Raw genomic sequence first — 18,108 nt, 5'->3', positions numbered from 1 at the left:
GCAGGTCTTCTGGCCCCCCTGGCCCGCTGTCCAAGGCTGGGAGGCGGCAGATGATGCAGGCCGCGTGTCAGACAGAGCAGATGGAGCTGACACGTGGCCTGGTAGTGCCTTGGGCCTGGGCTCCAGCTCCCATACTGGGCCCGAAGGGGGGGAAATCAGGGCTGTAGCCGCGTGGGAGGCCCCAGGAGAGGTCTGACAGCGGGGGTGATCCCACACCGGCGGCCACAGGTTGGAGGGGAGCACATGGCTCCTGAAGGTGCCTGCCACCATCCAGGGCAGCAGCAGCTCTGAGGGCAGCAGGAGTGAATCCACAGCCATCCCTCAAGCAGGAAAAGCATGCAGGCCCAGGACAAACAGGAGCAGAGGGAGGGGAGATGTTTGCTGGCCAGAATCCCAAAAGGCACTGAGGTAAGATGATCCCTGCCCCACTATAAACCCATAACCACTCCCCTAAACACATATAGCCAATTACTAGCACCATCCCCACACTCATACATGTGCCTTTGTCCGTTTAGCTGTGCTGACTCCCCAGGGCCTGGAAGCTCCTTAATTCACATTTCTTATCTTTAACATAGAAGGCCTTACCTGAATACATAATCTTAATGATATGGAGATGTTACGTCCTTACATATGTGGACCTGGCACCAGGGTTGGACACAGGCCCTTTGAAGGCCAAATATATGTGCATTAATTAAATGTTAAGTATAACTCATGTAATACTGTATTACTTTGGAAGTGAACAGTGTGAAATCCTGTGTATACATGCATGTAGAGTGTGTAAAATATTTTGTAAATGCACTTGTGCATTGTCTGGATAAATGCATGCACTTTTTTTGTATATATATATATATTTTGGATATAGTGTCTAGTGACGGGACTAATGTAGAGAGGACCCTGATGCAAAAAAAATAATTTGGGGCCCCCAAAGCGCAAGAGTGGCGAAAACATCAATCCCCACCTGTTGTTCAACTCCCATGGTGCTATGTCAGCTGGGTATATGAAGGGGTGTGTAAATAATTTTGGAGTTTTAATTCATTGATGTGTTTGTATGTAATGTTTGTGTTTGCAGGGGTGTGTTTGCATGTTGGTGAATGATTGCTGGGATGTATGCACATACATACTTACACAGATTTACAAATACATTAACACTAATACATGCGCAAACCTGGACATATACAAACACCTTGATACATACAAGCACCTTGACATACAGATACACACACTGGCACATACAAACACACTCAGATACACATGATAGCACATACACACACACACTCAGGTGCACACTGGCACTCAGATACACACACTAGCACATGCACACAGATACACACACTGACACATTGATACACATTGGCACACACACACAGACACATACAAACAGATACACACACACACTGACATATACACGCACATAACATAATGTTCATATTTGCAGCCCTGCATTCTCTATTTAAGCTGGGAGGAAGTGACGTGCTCCGATCTTAATGTGCTGCGGCACCTGAACGGGCCAATGTTCAGCAATAAAATAGTCTTAGAAAGGGTAGGAGGTCTATAGGGTAGGAGGTAGATAATCAGGGAAACTTGATAAGGCTTATTCTCTTCAATGGGAGTGGATACATCTCAGGGTGTTATACGAAACAGAGAAGAGGCAGAAAGCAACCAATAGTGCAGTACATCTACAGTCCAAAAGAGCAGTAAGTATCAAGAGGTAGAGAACTCACATTTAAAAGAGCTATGGCCAGCTCTGGTGTGAAGAGCATACAGTGGTATAATCCCCGCTTATGGGTGTGGGAAAATGTATTCGTCAGCACCATATGGTAATCCAAAGCTCCAAAGGGAAAATAAAAGGTAACAATAGTGCTCTCAATTGTGATAAAATAGAGTATAAAAGAGTGATAAGAGTAATACTCACAAGTGTAGAGCAGAAACACTGCTCTATTGATATAGCGTTGGTGGTATTATCCCCACCTCGGATTTACTTGGAGTAACAGCAAAGGGCAGGCTTACTGCTCGATGGTATCAGCTCTGGTGGTATAATCCCTACCTCGGATTTCTTTTGATTAGTAGTAAAAAGCCAAGTAGCAAAGGAATGGTAAATTAAAAATTTAAAATGGTAAATAAAATTTAAAGGAAATTGGAACAAACCATGTCTGTTTGTCCAAAAGAATTCCTTTATTCAGTAGTAAAAGTAAATATAAAACATCCAAATACGCGTTTCGCCGATGTGGCTTTCTCAAAATCTCCCAAACTTTTTTTTTACCCCTTCTCATTAACCCTACATGTCTGTATACCACACCCCTGTGTGCCTCTGTCCCATTATACACATTCATCCCACATGTACCAGTTTTTCACCCCTAAACCATTTGTCTTTTCACCAGTCACTATTTTCAATTTTGTATGCTTCCTTTTCAAGCATATCTATCGCTCTTATCCATTGATGTGCCCATTTACCTATAATGCTCTCTATAATTCTCTCACCACGATTTACTCATGCTGATTGCTCCCCTAGATCTAGTCCATGCTCTGTTCCTTTCATTGTTCTCCAATTCCCATGGCATGCCTGGCCTCTTTTCTGTTTTTCTATTGCTTTCACCAACTGTCAAACGTCTAATGTAACTTAACATCTGATTGAAAATGAAATAATTGTTTTCATGCAGGCTGTGTGAGTCACAGCCAGGATAGGTGTAGCTAGGGGTGCATAAAAAGAAACAAAAGTGATTTAACTAATACATGGCGAATGAGAATTGAACAGTGAGACTACAATAATATGATCTGTACACCCAAACTGCTTCATTAAGCTAAAGTTGTTTTGATACCTGCAGTGTCCCTTTAAGCTCCATCCTAACATGCTAAATGAAGCTTGTCTCTCTTAAAACAAGTACTAGGTGCTCTCACTGCCTCCATTAAACTTGTTTTACCAAATGGTCCCCCATCAGTCCCCATGTCTCTGAGTTAACCTTTTATAATGTCATGAGTCTGTAATATATGCTACCATACAGCTAGATTGTATATGTTATACATTAACTAATACAAATCCATACTCCACAGTCCATACAACACTCTATAGGTCCTTCTCATTTACATCTTGGTATATGACAGGCCAAATAACGGCAAAACCCCATACCAGAGAACAGAGCCTCTTCACCTTACCATCATCCTGGTTGCTGCCTCAGAATAGGAGAAGTTAAGTAAGTGCTCTCTCAAATGTGCCTGAAGAAATTTGCTTTTATGTTATTGTATTCCTGTCTTTTAAGGTTGCCACCTGGCCAGTATTTTACCGGCACAGCCTGTATTTGATGCGCTTTGGCTGGTGCCGCTATTGCAAATATAGCGACAATTCCTAGATTTTACTATTAACATGACGTAAAGTCATGATTTTATTAATGACACGGAGGCTCCTATTATGCTTCTCTTTCTTTAATTTTCCCTCAGCAGCGAAGAGAGAAATGAGTAAAAGAGAAATAGCATATCATTAACATATATACATATTCAACATATTCAACAGTGATACATAAGGGAACCTCCCCCTTTCAGTATATAAGGTGTAGCACTCACTTCCTCTTTCCGTAGCGATCCGAAGACCAGTCAAACCGAACAAGAACTTTGAACTTGAAACTGTAATCTTGGGAAGTTGAACATCTCTTCCTAGGGCAATGCGGAGTCAACCTTGAAGCTCCTGTTAGTTCCAATAGCTTGTGGAATCAGGCTAAAAAAGAGGAGAAATATGGTAAAATCTCAACTGACAACTGGTTGTAACATATTCCAGTATATCTTGTAACCTTCACTTCTGAAAGGAAAAATAAACGTCATAGCATTCTGACATAATACTTGATAGGCAACAGGTATAACCAAAATTCAAACTAATGTCAACTATGTCTGAAAGAAAATACAGTGTCACAGCGCTTACAGAAAAACAACGTCAACTAGGCTAGGCATAAAGTAATAAACTGGGGCCAGGAAGACCCGTCCTAAAAGAATGAGGGTAAGTCCTGAGTCAGTCTAGACCTAAATGGCTGTGAAAGAAAAATTCCACCACTTCCAACCCAGGGAGGAAAGGAGGGAATAATACTCGCCTCCGTGTCATTAATAAAATCATGAATATTCGTCATGTTAATAGTAAAATCTAGGAATTTTATTAAAGACACGGAGGCTCCTATTATGCTTTTTTAAAGCTGAGCTATAATCTTATCTGAAAAATGTTGTATAGGTCTAAAGTAAAAATTCCGGAAAGTGGATTCCGCAGACCAATCTGCAGCCTTCAGAATGTCTTCCAAGCGACATCCGGCCGCTAATGCTTTTGAGGCCATGGCGCCTCTAACAGAGTGGGATGAGAAAACTGAGACATCGATCCCATCCGTAGCTAGCAGCCATTTGATCCATCGCGCTAGTGTCGGTGTAGATACAGGTAGGTGAGGTTTCTTCAGGGAGATGAACAGGGGGCCGTCATTGGACGGACGTAGTGTAGAGGTGCGAGACTCGTACTCCTTTAGGCATGCTATTGGGCATAAGTTTGGCAAACACGAGATTCGTGGATAGAAAACCTGTTTGGTAGCTGACTTCGTTCTCCGTGAGATATCGAACGACACCCCCTCCGGAGTGAATGTGCGGGCCCGCCAGTCCAAGGCTCTTACGTCCGATACCCGTTTACAGGATAATAGGCAGAGCAGCATAAGTAGTTTTGCCGATATTTGTTTAAGTGATAGTTCCAAGTTAGTGGGCCAGCCATCTAGGAGTCTGAACACACAGTTGACGTCCCAGAAGGATCCATATCTGGATGTGGGGGGACGTGAGAAGCGGACTCCCTTGAGCAGGCGACAGATTAGAGGATTTTGCCCCAGTGGGAGCCCGTCCACCTGGTCATGTCCAGCTGATATGGCTGAGCGGAATACATTGACCGTGCGGAAGGCTTTGCCTGACTCGAACAGGTATGTTAGGAAGTCTAGCACCGACTTCACAGGGGCTGATACCGGATCCAACGATCGTTCCAGGCACCAATTGGCCCACTGTCTCCATGCCGCAGTGTATGCGTGCCGTGGTGCCCATGCGTTTGCCAGGAGTTGCATAGTTGTGCTCGAAACCTCTGTGAAAGGAGCCATGCCATGAGGCGGAGAAGGCCTTGTTCCACTAGGGAATGGTTCTCTCCGTCCGGGTTGGTCAGCAGAGATGGATGGTCCGGTAGTAGCCTTGGGTGGTCTATCGCCATCTCCAGTAGGTGTGGGAACCAAGGTTGAGATCTCCAGCATGGGGTTATCAGGACCAACGAGCTCCTGAAGCGTCGGAGGTGTGCTAGACAACGGGCTATTAGATTGAAAGGTGGGAAGGCGTAAGCCCTGCCCTTGGACCAATCTTGGAGGAAAGTGTCTGTCGCTATGGCCTCTGGGTCCGGTCGCCAGCTGCAGAACCTCGGTAGTTGTGTGTTGAGTCTGGATGCAAACAGGTCCGTGCTCAAAGGTCCCCATAGGGATGAGATCCTGCGGAACATGCTCGGTAGCAGTCTCCAATCTCCTGAGTCCCTCAAGTAGCGGGAGTTCCAATCCGCGGTGTAGTTGTCCAGGCCTGGGATGTGTTCCGCGGTAACGGACACGCTGTGCCATAAGCAGTAATCCCAGAAGTCTCTGGTCAAAACCGCTAGGATGCGGGACCTGGTTCCCCCTAGATGGTTTATGTATCGCACCACTGTCTAGTTTGAGCAGGATCGAGCATGATATGCCTTTGGGTGAGAGACTGTGAATGGCGAACGAGGCCGCCAGCAGTTCCAGAGAGTTTATGTGTAAGAAGGACTCTTCCATGGACCATCTGCCTCCTGTGGATATATTGCCGCAGCGTGCGCCCCAGCCATGTAAGCTGGCGTCCGATTCTATCACCAGATCTGGGGTGGACCCGAAGATCGCCCGGCCGTTCCATGCTTCCATGTGGGTTAGCCACCAGTTCAGTTCCTCCCTGGATTCCATGTCCAGGGTAACGTGAGATTCGTACGAGTGGCCACTTCGCAGGCAGGTCGCTTTCAGCCGCTGTAATGCTCTGTAGTGCAGCGGGCCTGGGAAAATTGCCTGTATAGAGGCTGCCAACAGGCCAATGACCCGTGCCAGTTGGCGAAGAGATATGTCTGGCCGGTGCATACGTTTCCTTATTTCCTTTTTGATGTTGGACATCTTTTCCGCCGGGAGGCAGAGAACTTGTAGGACGGAGTCGATTCGGAATCCGAGGAATTCCATTTGTTGTGAGGGAATCAGAACCGATTTCTTCCAGTTTACAAGGAAGCCCAGGTTCTGTATGAGGTGCAGGGTCCACCTCAAGTGTTCTAGTAGTAGGGACCGAGTCCCGGAGAGTATGAGGATGTCGTCCAGGTAGATGATGAGGCGGACTCCGTGTAATCTGAGGAAGGCCACCACCGCTTTCAGTACTTTTATGAAACACCAGGGGGCGGAGGACAGACCGAAGGGCAGGCATGTGAACCGCCACTTCTTGTCTCCCCAGCAGAACTGGAGTAGGTTCCTGTTTATTGTCGCTACCGGGATCGTCAGGTAAGCATCTTGCAAGTCTAGTTTGACCATCCAGTCTCCGGGTAGGAGCAGGTCTCTGAGGCAATGAATGCCTTCCATTTTGAAATGCCGGTATTGTATGAAGGCATTTAGGGGTCGTAGGTTGATAACCGGGTGGACCCCGCCTCCCTTTTTGGGCACTAGAAAAAGGTTGCTTACGAAACCTGGGGTGTCTAGAGGGACCTCCTCTATGGCCCTCTTTGTCTGTAATTCTCTGATCTCTGCAGAGATGAGGTCGATGTGTGCAGTCGGCATGTGAATCGCCCGTGGGGGAGTGGTCTGAATGGGGGGAGCAGTCAACTCTAGGTGGTAACCCCCTACCGTCTGTAACACCCAACTGTCTGACGTGATCAGAGTCCAGGCCTGAGAGAACAGGGCCAGTCTGCCCCCTACACGTATATGGGAAGAAAGGGGAAACATGGTACTCACCATAAGGGCGTTTTCCCGTGGGTGTTCCTCGACTGCCGCGGGTATGCCAAGCCCGTCCTCGTGAGGGGAAGAACGGGGTGAAGGACTCTTCCTGGGTTGGTCTCTGTTGGTTGAAGGAGCCTCTACCCGGTCTGGAAAAGCCCCGGGGGTTGCGGCCGGGTAGACGGCTCCTACCTCTACCGGCCCCGCTAAAAACCTTTGGGTTAAATACCCGTTTGATGGAGGATTGGGCTTTGTCCAAAGCCGTGAAGGTTTTGACATATGACCCTAGGTCCTTTACGAAGGACTCACCAAATAGAAGGCCTTTTGTGGAGGGCTCATTGGAGGCCATGCTCGCGAGCTTGGGCTCAATCTTTAGCAGGATGGCCTTCCTGCGTTCAGTCGACATAGCCGTATTGGCGTTGCCTATCATGCATATTAGGCGTTGGAGCCATCCGAACGTTACGTCAAAGTCTACTGGAGCCCCACTTGACTGAGACGTTTCTAGCAACTCATACAGTTTGGTGACTGGGCCCAGGGTGTCAAGGAATTTGTCCTGACAATTGCGCATAGAGTAGTCTAGGCCCTTTTTGGGTTTCCAACCCGTCTTGCCCAGGAACTGTACAATCTGGGGGTCAACTTCAGGGGTCTTTGCCACTGCATCGGGTACGATCGGGCGGGGGCATTCTGCCCTCAGTTTGTTACGACCCTCTTGTGAGAGGGATTTACGGACTCTGAGGCCAAGTATTGGGCTATGTGGTCAGAAGGCTCCCATTCAGCGGAGCGAGGGTGTCTGAGGTTGTCTGGGTCAAACGCCAGGGTATCTTTAGCGTCAGAGGTTGGCTCTGTATCATGGGCCCCTGATAGGGCTTTGGTCTGGGTTGGTCTGGAAGGGAATTGTGTTCCCGGGAGGTCATCGTCCCCTGAAATCTCGTCCCCGTAGGGGTCCGAGAACTGATCATCTGACCCATCTTCCCCATCCTCGTTTGAATCAGTCAATAAATCATGGGCACGCGCCCGTTTCCATTCTCTGGCCGCCGTAGCCCGGCCAGTAGCTCTACTGCGCGGTTGTTGCGCGCCATCATCGACAGCCTGAGGCGTGTCAGTCAAACCAGGCTTTACCTGGGTATGGGGGGGGGTCAGCAGTGTGTTTGCGCTTGCCAAGCACCTTGCGCCCTGCGGTAGTCCCTTCAGGGGAAATGGGAGAGAGTCCTGGCCCAGATTGGGCAGGGAGGGCCTGCCTAAGGGCCTGGGAGATGGATAGGGAGATGCTAGAGGACATAGCTCCCATGGCAGAGGAGATGGCCTTGTTTTTTTTTTTTGTTTTTTTTTGTCAATCTTTGTTTTTATTGAGGCATAAGATTAGTTAGTACAGAAAGTGAAACAAAAGGGTAAATGCATGAAATACGTGCGAAATGCATAATTGATTGTACAATTGTTGCATGTAAACCTTAGAATGACAGCCTCATTTTATAAACGTTACAACAGTAGTACTTTACAGGCTTCACATTTTTGGTTTATAACAGGAGTCTAAGTAATGGGTCAGTCTCGTTGGGGTCTAGTGTTTGTCTGGGAAGGTGCCTATATGAGACTGCTTGGTGATCGTAGATGTGGGTTTTGAGTGGCTGATTTAGCCTGATGGTGTGGGCTGGACAGGGCATTTGTAGCGGGTGTGCTCCCCTGAGAACTGGGTTTAGTCCTGGGAGTTCTTGTGCTAGTACGTCGTGTGGGCTAGGTTCGTGTAGGTCTCTCGGTCTTTGTGTACCCTTCCGCACTAGTTGACATATTGGGCGGTCCGGGTTAGAAGGGATTGGGGAGGGGGTGTGTGTGTCCTGTGCGCCATGTGTGTGAGTCATCATGTGTGCCCCTTAACGTGGGGATAGCGGGGGGGGGGGGGGGGGAGTGCTGCATTAGGTGCATTAGGTGTGGGCCTATTCTTGAGTATACCGTCTGAGTAGTTCCCTATGGTCGGTGCTATTCGTTCTGGTGTGGGATATTCCATCTCTGTGGTGTGTCGGCGGCCTGTGGGTGTCCTGTTTGTAGTATGTTGGGTACATGTTAAACTGGGTCAACAGATAAACAGGTTTTTAAAACATATGTATATAACAGGTATGAGTTAGCATGTTACGAGTCAGGTCCCTGCGTTTCTGTCTCCGGCCGGGACGAACGGCCTGATGTTCGAAATGTCCCATGAGTGCTCGGGATGGCGTCTCTGCTCCTCTGGTGGCCTGTTCACCAGTCCAAGTGAGGCCAGGAACTGTGGTGCCTCCTCTGGTGCCGTAGCTCTGTAGGTTTTGTCCTCCACTGTCACTGTTAGGGCCCTTGGGGCAGTCCAGCGGTATGCTATGCCTTCTTCTTGGAGCCTCTTCGTGATGGGTCTCATGGCTTGCCGCCATTGAAGTGTGGAGCGGGTAAGATCCTGGTAGAAGGTCAGGCTGTGTGTTTCAAAGTGGAGAGGTGTTTTGTCCCGCAGTGCCTGTTGGAGTCTTCGTTTGTCAGCGTACGCGTGGAAGTGAAGTATGATGTCTCTCGAGGAGGCTGTGGGTGCCCTGGGTGATTTCGCTATGCGGTATACACCGTCTAGCTCTATTGTTTTAGCCATTTTTGCTGGCAACACGGAGGCTATTAGGCGTCTAATAAGGTGGGGCAGCTCCTCTGACGCTATTGTGTCTGGAACCCCCCGGATTTTCAGGTTTTTCTCTCGCCCTTTATCCTCAAGGGAATCCAGTCTGAGAATCGTGTTGCTGTGGGCAGCTTGCAGCTTTTGTGTTGTCTCCTCCAGGGCTACTAGGCCTCGTTTGAGGTCGGTTACATCCTCCTCCGTCACCCGGACTCGTTCTGTGACTGCTTGTACTTCTTCTTTCACTAGGGCGATGTCTGCATCAAATAGTTTTTTAATGCGATCGTAGAGGTCTGAGATATCCTGCTTGGTCGAGGGATCGGAGGATTGCGTGTGCGCTGGTTCCCCTGGCAGCGACCGGAGGGAGCCGCTAGACCTACTGGGGGGTCGGCCATTTTCGTCCTCCGATGGGTTTGTGGTGTGCTCTTCGTCCGCCCGTTCTGCGGGTGTCTGTTTTGTCGGGCCGGAGAGCATTTCGCCGATATCCCTCCCCTTTTGCGGGCCTGTTTGTGTTTTGGGCTTTGTGCGGCCCATCGATGCTGTAGGCGAGTCGGCTTCAGACGGAGGTGAGTGCCAGGCCCAGTTTGCAAAGGCCTCGGCGTATACCGCGGCCTTCCTCAGGTCTTGAGGCCTGGGCGTTTTACGGAGCTTGCGGGCTGATTTGGCCTTCGAGTCGTATGTGAAGGGCATGAGTGGGTTCCTTGTGTGCTTATGCACCTAGTTCACCTTTCACCGGTTGTCGATGGGGCCTGAGTCGATTGATTTTGGGTAGATTAGCCAGTTTTGGGCCCGGAGCTCTGAGAGATGGCGTCTGCTCCGTCCTGGTGCTTGGCCCCGCCCCCCGAGATGGCCTTGTTAATGGAGTTGGACATAGTGGTGTCCAGGAGGCTTTGGAACTCCTCAGAGCCTATAAGGTTAGAGTCAGCCTGGGAGTCAGAACCTGTGGTACCCCTAGGGGGAACAGGGTGAGAAGTAAAATCACCGCAGGCAGACTGCATGATGGTAGATAAATATATATATATCTCAAAGTATAGGACAGGGTTAGGTGCTGGATTGCTTAACCCAAGCACAAGGACAGAGTAGGAGAGAAATACCCGGTATAGGAGTAGGAGCAGGGAGCATGCAGCCTCCACTGAGCGATGAAGCAAAATCACCGAGTAAGGAGGCTTTAAAATGTCCGCCGGCACGACCGGCGACAAGAAACCAACAAAATGGCCACCGCGCGTGTTCCTGGAGGACTGGAGGAAAAAGAACTCGCCGGGGTAAGCCGTCGGCGGGAGTCCATGGGTGCCGAAAACGGCTGTGGGGGGTGGGGGGAAAGCCAGGAGCACCCGGAGAACCTAGGGACCCAGACAAATAACGGGCAGGTGTCAAACAGCCCAGAGAGAAAAAGAGGGTCCTGAGCCCACCCCAATAAGGATAGAAGAAATACAATAGTGAATATAGAATAGGAATAAACCAGAAACAAGCCCTGCAGAAAACAGGGACAGTCAATGTAGACACAAATGACAAATAATATTAGATAGTTAATGAAGAGGGAGAGAAAGAGAGTGCTACACCTTATATACTGAAAGGGGGAGGTTCCCTTATGTATCACTGTTGAATATGTTGAATATGTATATATGTTAATGATATGCTATTTCTCTTTTACTCATTTCTCTCTTCGCTGCTGAGGGAAAATTAAAGAAAGAGAAGCATAATAGGAGCCTCCGTGTCTTTAATAAAATTCAACTGCCAGTATTTTTCTTTGAAGAAAAAGTTCTGCGTTATCGGCACAGGCCACCAGGGTGTGCAGTGCTCTCAGTCCGCACTAAGAAATCTTGTTGGTGCTTGGCTGTGTGGAGAGGTCTTAGATGGGATGTTGCAGCATGTCTCTGCCCTCTCCACTAATAGAATCCGCATGGGAGGAGGAGGAACTGCCGGTCAAGGAGATAGAACCATGGTAGCAGCAGCTGAGTCTTGAGAGCAGGTACTTGTGTATGTATATGCAGCAGTTTGTGTGTGTGTGTATTCAGCAGTCTGTCTGTATTCAGCAGTCAGTGTGTGTGTATTCAGCAATCAATGTGTGTGTGTTCATCAGTCTGTGTGTGTGTTCAGCAATTTGTCTGTGTGTACTAGTACTAAGCAGTCTTTGTGAATGTATTCAGCAGTCAGTCTGTATCTATTTAGCAGTCTGTGTGTATTCAGTAGTCGGTGTGTATGTATTCAGCAGTCTTTGTGTATGTGTATTCAGCAGTTTGTGTGTATGTGTATTCGGCAATCTCTGTGTACTCCGCAGTCTGTGTATGTGTATTCAGCAGTTTGTGTGTATGTGTATTTGGCAGTTCCTGTGTACTCTGCAGTCTGTGTGTGTATGCATTCAGCTGTCTGTGAATGTATAGAACGGTCTCTGAATGTATTCAGCGGTCTATGTGTGTGTATTCAACAGTCTGAATGTATTCAGCAGTCTGCTTGTGTATTTAGTAGTCTCATAGGCGTGCGCAGCCTATTGTAGAAGGGTTTGCACCCTAAAAGCACAAACACACACGCCGCGTATATATATATGTATATATATATATATATATATACACATACATATATATATATATATATATATATATATACACATACATATATATATATATACACATACATAGACACACACATATACTGCTGTGTGTGTGTATGTGTGAGGGTGCTGTGTGTATGTGCTGTGTGTGTGTGTGTAGGTGATGTGTGTGTGTGAAGGCGCTGCGTGTGCGGGCGCTGTGTGTGTGTGCAGTTGCTGTGTGTGTGTGTTTAGGCGCTGTGTGTGTGTGAGGGCGCTGTTTGTGTGTGGGTGATATTAGTGTGTGTGTGTGTATGTGTGTATATGTAAGGGTGCTGTGTGTGTAAGGGTGCTGTTAGTGTGTGTGTGTGTTAGGGTGCTGTTAGTGTGTGCTGTGTGTATGTGTAAGGGTACTGTGTGTGTGAGGGTGCTGTTAGTGTGTGTGTGTGTGGGTGCGGTGTGTGTAAGGGTGCTGTTAGTGCGTGTGTGCTGTGTGTGTGTGTGGGTGATGTATGTGTGTGTGTGCTGTTTGTGTGTATTGTGTGGGGTTGGGGGGGCCATTTAGTTAATATCCCCCCTCCCTTCTTACCTTATGTAGGGAGGGGAACCGTGCTGCTGCCATCCCTGGTGGTCCAGTGGTGAGTGAACTCTAGCCCCACAGGTGAGTGGTGAGTGAACTCTAGCTCACTCTCGCGAGATCTGAGCATTGCTGCGGTAACCGTGGCAACGCTCCGACCTCGCAAGAGGAACCCGGCGGAGCTGCTGGCAAGAGCTCCCCGGGTCCTCTCCTGCCTTCCTCCGTGCTACTGTGGGTCTGTGAGGGAGATTTTTGATCTCCCTCACCGGCCCACGGAGGGAGGCAGATAGCGCGTGCCACGGGGATTAGGGTGTGCCCAGGCACACCCCGTGCGCACGCCTGCGAGTAGTCTGCGTCTGTGTGTCTGTGTGTATTTAGCAGTCTGTGTGTGGGTATACAGCAGTCTGTGTGTTTGTATTTAGTAGCATAGATTTGTTTTTAGCAGTCAGATGGGAGAATTGTGAAAGAAATAGAACCAGAATATCAATCTCTGTTATAAATGGTATGCACATTGTTATATACTATATACACACAATAACATACACAGACATTGTAGACACAAACTCAAAGTATATAGACAATGACACATGCTCAGACAACAGTATGATCACACTGTTATACACATTTAGACAACGACACACTACTATACACACTACTACACACACACTCATACAGACAGTACATACAGACACTGCCTCACATTTACAATGCTATACACACAGTCAGACAAAGTACAGACATTGTAAGTAGTTTGTGATTTTCTCCTTCCAAATGTTCTCATTCTTTTATGTATGTCATGCCCTGTAATGTTACGCATGTATAATGCATTATGCAAATTAGAATGGCCAGTATTTTTTTCCAAAAAAGGTGTCAACATAGTCTTTAATAAGACAAACTCAATGTGAGAAAAATAAGGTCACACATTGCAATTGTGGAGTAACGTTAGAGGAGGTGAACTGGGGATTAAAACCACATATATTATTATGTCGAACCTCCAAAATTTTCCAAGGTTCAAAAAGGTTGGAAACCACTGCTACAGACTAATAAGGATTACACTGAATTATTTTTATAGTGTTCATAATATTTCCTTACAATCAGTATGCTTAATTATGTAATGTTGCTGAGTATTTCAAATCTTTAAATAACACAGTGCTGTAAAAGAATTCAGTCTGTAACAGTTTTCAATGAGAATTACGACACCGTTATTGAGATGGTGTACATCTCTGTGCACATTAACCCTCCTCGTTCTTGGGTGGCTGTGTCAGCAGGAAGTGGTAGACGTTTTTGAAAACGTCTCTGAGAAAAGCATTGGGTTTGCTTTGTTTCCCCTTGTACTAATGCATGTGTGGTTGTGTTAGCTGGTGCAATAGAGCATGTCGTAGTGGTGTCTGTGTCTGTCAGAGCACATCATTGCAAAGCATAGTGTGATAGAGTGTATGTGAGGGGGAGTACTAGTAATTTGTGTATGTGTTTGTATATTGGGGAGTAGAGGTGTGTCACAATATGTACATATGAAGGGGGTTATGGTATTTGTGCTAGATTGTTAATTTTCTGTAAACTGTTAGACCACTGTAGGCCTTATATTACTACATATGCAATTTGGGTGATCGCTGCGTAAGTACCCATTTTTACTTTTAATTACAAATGTGAGATTCAATTCATTCAGAATTAAATAGGAATTTAAATACCTCTCTTTTTCAAGTTAAGAAACTATCAAAGTTTGAATTCTGTACAGCATTGCAGCTTTCTCGTACGTTAAGTGCTTTTAAGGCGTTTTTCTGAATAGCAAAGTTTTTTTGTGGTGTGGCATAGTTCATATGGTCTAGTTGTGTGAGTTTGTTAAAGGAGTGTGTGTGAACAGCATGTCCCTGAGGACCGAGCTCCTGAAATCAGTGTGGTATGCCTTCACTTCATTGGACACAGAGAAGAGTGGGAAGGTTTCAAAATCCCAGCTTAAGGTGAGTGGAATCATAGATATTTTTCTTGTATGCAGGATAAGACATTTTACTAGTCACTAAAGGGAGAATTCAAAGTGAATTTCAAACTTTTGTCAAAAGTAGCCGAAATGGAAACATTCTCTAAGTCAGTTATACTTCCAGTTCTACTTCTTTGGCCTTAAATTTAAAATTCACTTTGAATTCTCACTTTAGTGAATAACACTGTTAGTACACGGAAGAATATGAGGCACTGAAGGTAATCAGTAAATTGTTGATCGATGAACAGGACAACTAGGAGTAAATGATAAAGAGGTAGCGAGCCAGGGGTTCTATTCACTAAACAGCAAGTTTTGGTGACTTGAATTGTTGCACACACATTTCTTAGATAAAACCTCCAAGTTGTATTGGCTGAGTACATTTTTATAAAACACAAAGGTTTTGTGATTAATCCCTAAATGTTACTAGATCAATGGAAAAAAAGTAGCACAGAGCTTAGAAAGCAGGGTGATGGATAATTTTGTTTAAGGGAACAGAAAGTGACGGAGGTGACGGTACAGATCCACATTTTGCTAGAAAGTATCCAAGAAGGTAAAATATAGTTGTAGTAGCAATTATATTTAGTCTACATGACTGTTAATTTCCGTGTCTCTCATTGAATTATTATTCATTATCAGGGATTATAAATAGAAATTAAGTTTTGTGTTTTAATTAATTTGTTTTAAAAGAGAATCTATTGTAAACTTTATAGTCCAGCTATATACATATATTTTCAAGGTGAGTGCATGTAATGTTTCACTCTGCTTATTTAATTATTTACTCATCTCTTTTTACATATTAAGTTATGGGTTGTTGGTTTTTTTTTTTTTTTGTGTATGCCTATTTGCTGTTTTTGTGTTTTCATTCCTATTTTGTTTGTGCTTTATTTGAAGCTTATCTTATTATGTTCCCTTTTCTTATTATTAGATAAGATTTCTGTGCTAGGCATCTATTTTAAATGTGTATGTTTATGTACATCCATTTCTATGTTGGTCTGTCTCTGTATGCAACAATTACAAAACATTGCTACTTCAGCAAAAAGACCTTTGCCAAGACGTTTGTGTTTTGTGATATGCAAATTGGTGCATATGTATGCATTTATGTGTGTACGTGTGTGTTGTAATGAATTGCTTTGTGTTATTTGTGCATGTGTTTATATAACATTTGTTGTATTTATGTATATTTACATATGTATGTATGTATGTATATGTTTGTTTAGTCCTTTGTTTTTTGTGTATATTTTGTATTGCTCATTGTCCTTGAAAATGTGTCAGTGTATATCAATATGAATTTTAATATATGAATATGGTTTCTTACACTCAATCATAAAACAGCAGGAAAACCTCAGCAGAAAAGGAAATAGCAAAGAGAAACGGAAGTGGTAAGGGTGGGGGGAAAATACTGCACAATATAGTGTGTACAATGTCAGCTATGCTTATTATGTGCTTTGTGTTTCCTTCGTTTTTTTTATTAAATTTTTCTTTTTTATTAGAAATGGATTATAAGCTTGCTTGCTTATTTTTCTGTCTCATATTGATAGCCATGTTGTCTTATCTCTATTGTGAGTGTTGAATATGAGCTGCACTCTTCTCTTTGACAGGTGCTGTCCCACAACCTGTACACTGTGCTCTGCATACCTCATGATCCAGTTGCCCTCGAAGACCACTTCCGTGATGATGATGATGGCCCTGTATCTAGTCAGGGTTACATGCCCTATCTAAACCAGTATATATTGGAAAAGGTGGGACCCTGGTTAATAAAATTCCTCTTACTTTCAAATATCAAGACAAAAAGTAGAAGTAAACAGGGAGTAGATGTTAGAGTGTAATGATGTTACAATGCTGAGATGAGCACAATCTCGTATCCCAAACTTGAGGGTTAAACACAATTTTTTTTATTTAAAACATACCAAAAAAGTATTTATATAACTAGGTGGAAAATCGATCTGAAAGCTTCTGTTTGTCTATCAGGAAAGAAACAAAAAAGTATAAATACAAACTAATAACAATAATTTTAATACCATAAAAAAGGAAGACAAAATTATATAAAAACGGTGCATATCACACATGTGAAATCAAAGAAAAAAGAAAGAAAGGGGAAAAAAAGGATAATTACAAATACTGATAAATATCCCTGCATCGTTTTTATGCTCCACCTATAAAACACACTTGTACGTGTGAGATTTTTTACTTAAAGGGGAACTATCTCCTTCCTGCTAATTTGCCTACATTTAATGATCTAATCCATTTACTGGAGAAGACGCTAGACACTGTATTCTCCAAAGGATCCAGATCTAAGTACCATGCTCAGGCTCTGCTTGCCCTTTCAATTTTGACTGGGCATGGATTGTTGTGTTACTTTTAGTCTTCTCCAAGTTTTTTTTTTTATACAATTTAAGTTCCATTACTTAGGAGATATGTTCAAAATAATTAACCTGTATCTTCTTCACTCCTCTTTTTTCATCATCCTATAACTTAAGACTGCAAAAAGGAATTCTCTCTTTTTCTTTCTCCCTCTCTCCCGCATTGATAGCATTCTCATTCCAATGTTCTTGTCAATTACATTAACACTTTTTTTTCTGACACTGCTAATACCACCCTTATCCATCTACAATCAGGTAGTTGATGGTTCGTTTGTAAAGGAACACTTTCATGAGTTGTGCTGGACTCTGACAGCAAAGAAGAACTATCACCCAGAAGGAACGGTGCTGCCATCAAAAGATGCCTTTCGTCTATGGTGTCTCTTTAATTATCTATCTGAAGATTCGTACCCTCTCATTATGGTCCCCGATGAGGTAAAGCAAATATATGTGTATTGTGCTTTAGAATTTGTTCAGTTTGTTAAAGGTTGAAACTGTATAGTCAATGGCTCGTTTCTGGTCACTGGTCCTTTTAGTTCAATAATACCCATGCATCGTTTTAAAAGAAAGCTGTGTTTTAAAAAGTGTTCCATTGCTTTGGGTGCCTGCAGAAATGCAAGATGAAGTCTGAAACGTGATGTGTCCTGCAGTTGGACCTGGGAAGTCTGAGATAGTTGTGTAAACTTAATTTTCCAGAATTTCTGTGCACAAGGTGGACCTCACAAAGTTCAACTTGAGCTACGCAGGAAATACAACTTTTGTACTTCTAGGGGAAAAGTAGATAGCATTGTATAAACTAAAGTGTATGTATAAGCACCCATTTATTTTGGGATAGGGCATCAAAATGAAATAAAATTTAAGATGTCAGGTTTTTTTTTCAACTAATTTTTGGTATACTCATTTTATTAATTTCAGGCATCTGTAGCAGTCAGAACTAATCAAGCCATCACAATTGTCAGTAACACTACTTTTTTTTTTAGCTTGCAGCAATCTTTATTAATGATTTTCATGATTGAAACAGCATATGGCTGAACATGTTTTTTTCCACTTAGAAGATGTACAGTGTGCACACAATTTAGTAAATCGTTCCCACAATATAAGT

The 18,108-nt window shown here is 44.6% G+C and overlaps 1 protein-coding gene across 3 annotated transcripts in view; it reads left to right on the top strand.

The window, feature by feature from the left end:
- The first annotated feature begins 14,008 nt into the window (after positions 1 to 14,008).
- DEF6 (DEF6 guanine nucleotide exchange factor) overlaps positions 14,009 to 18,108 on the top strand; it is a 48,885-nt gene continuing 44,785 nt past the window's right edge. The window contains exons 1-3 of one of the 3 annotated variants that reach the window (XM_063453074.1): positions 14,009 to 14,288; positions 16,248 to 16,388; positions 17,265 to 17,441. In XM_063453074.1, coding sequence (XP_063309144.1) covers positions 16,356 to 16,388; positions 17,265 to 17,441 — 210 coding nt within the window. In that variant the 5' untranslated portion in view covers positions 14,009 to 14,288; positions 16,248 to 16,355. The other 2 variants (XM_063453073.1, XM_063453077.1) reach the window with 2 other exon arrangements.

Source organism: Pelobates fuscus, chromosome 1, assembly GCF_036172605.1.
Source record: "Pelobates fuscus isolate aPelFus1 chromosome 1, aPelFus1.pri, whole genome shotgun sequence".
Lineage (NCBI taxonomy): Eukaryota > Metazoa > Chordata > Amphibia > Anura > Pelobatidae > Pelobates > Pelobates fuscus.
This window is presented reverse-complemented; position numbering and strand designations above follow the sequence as displayed.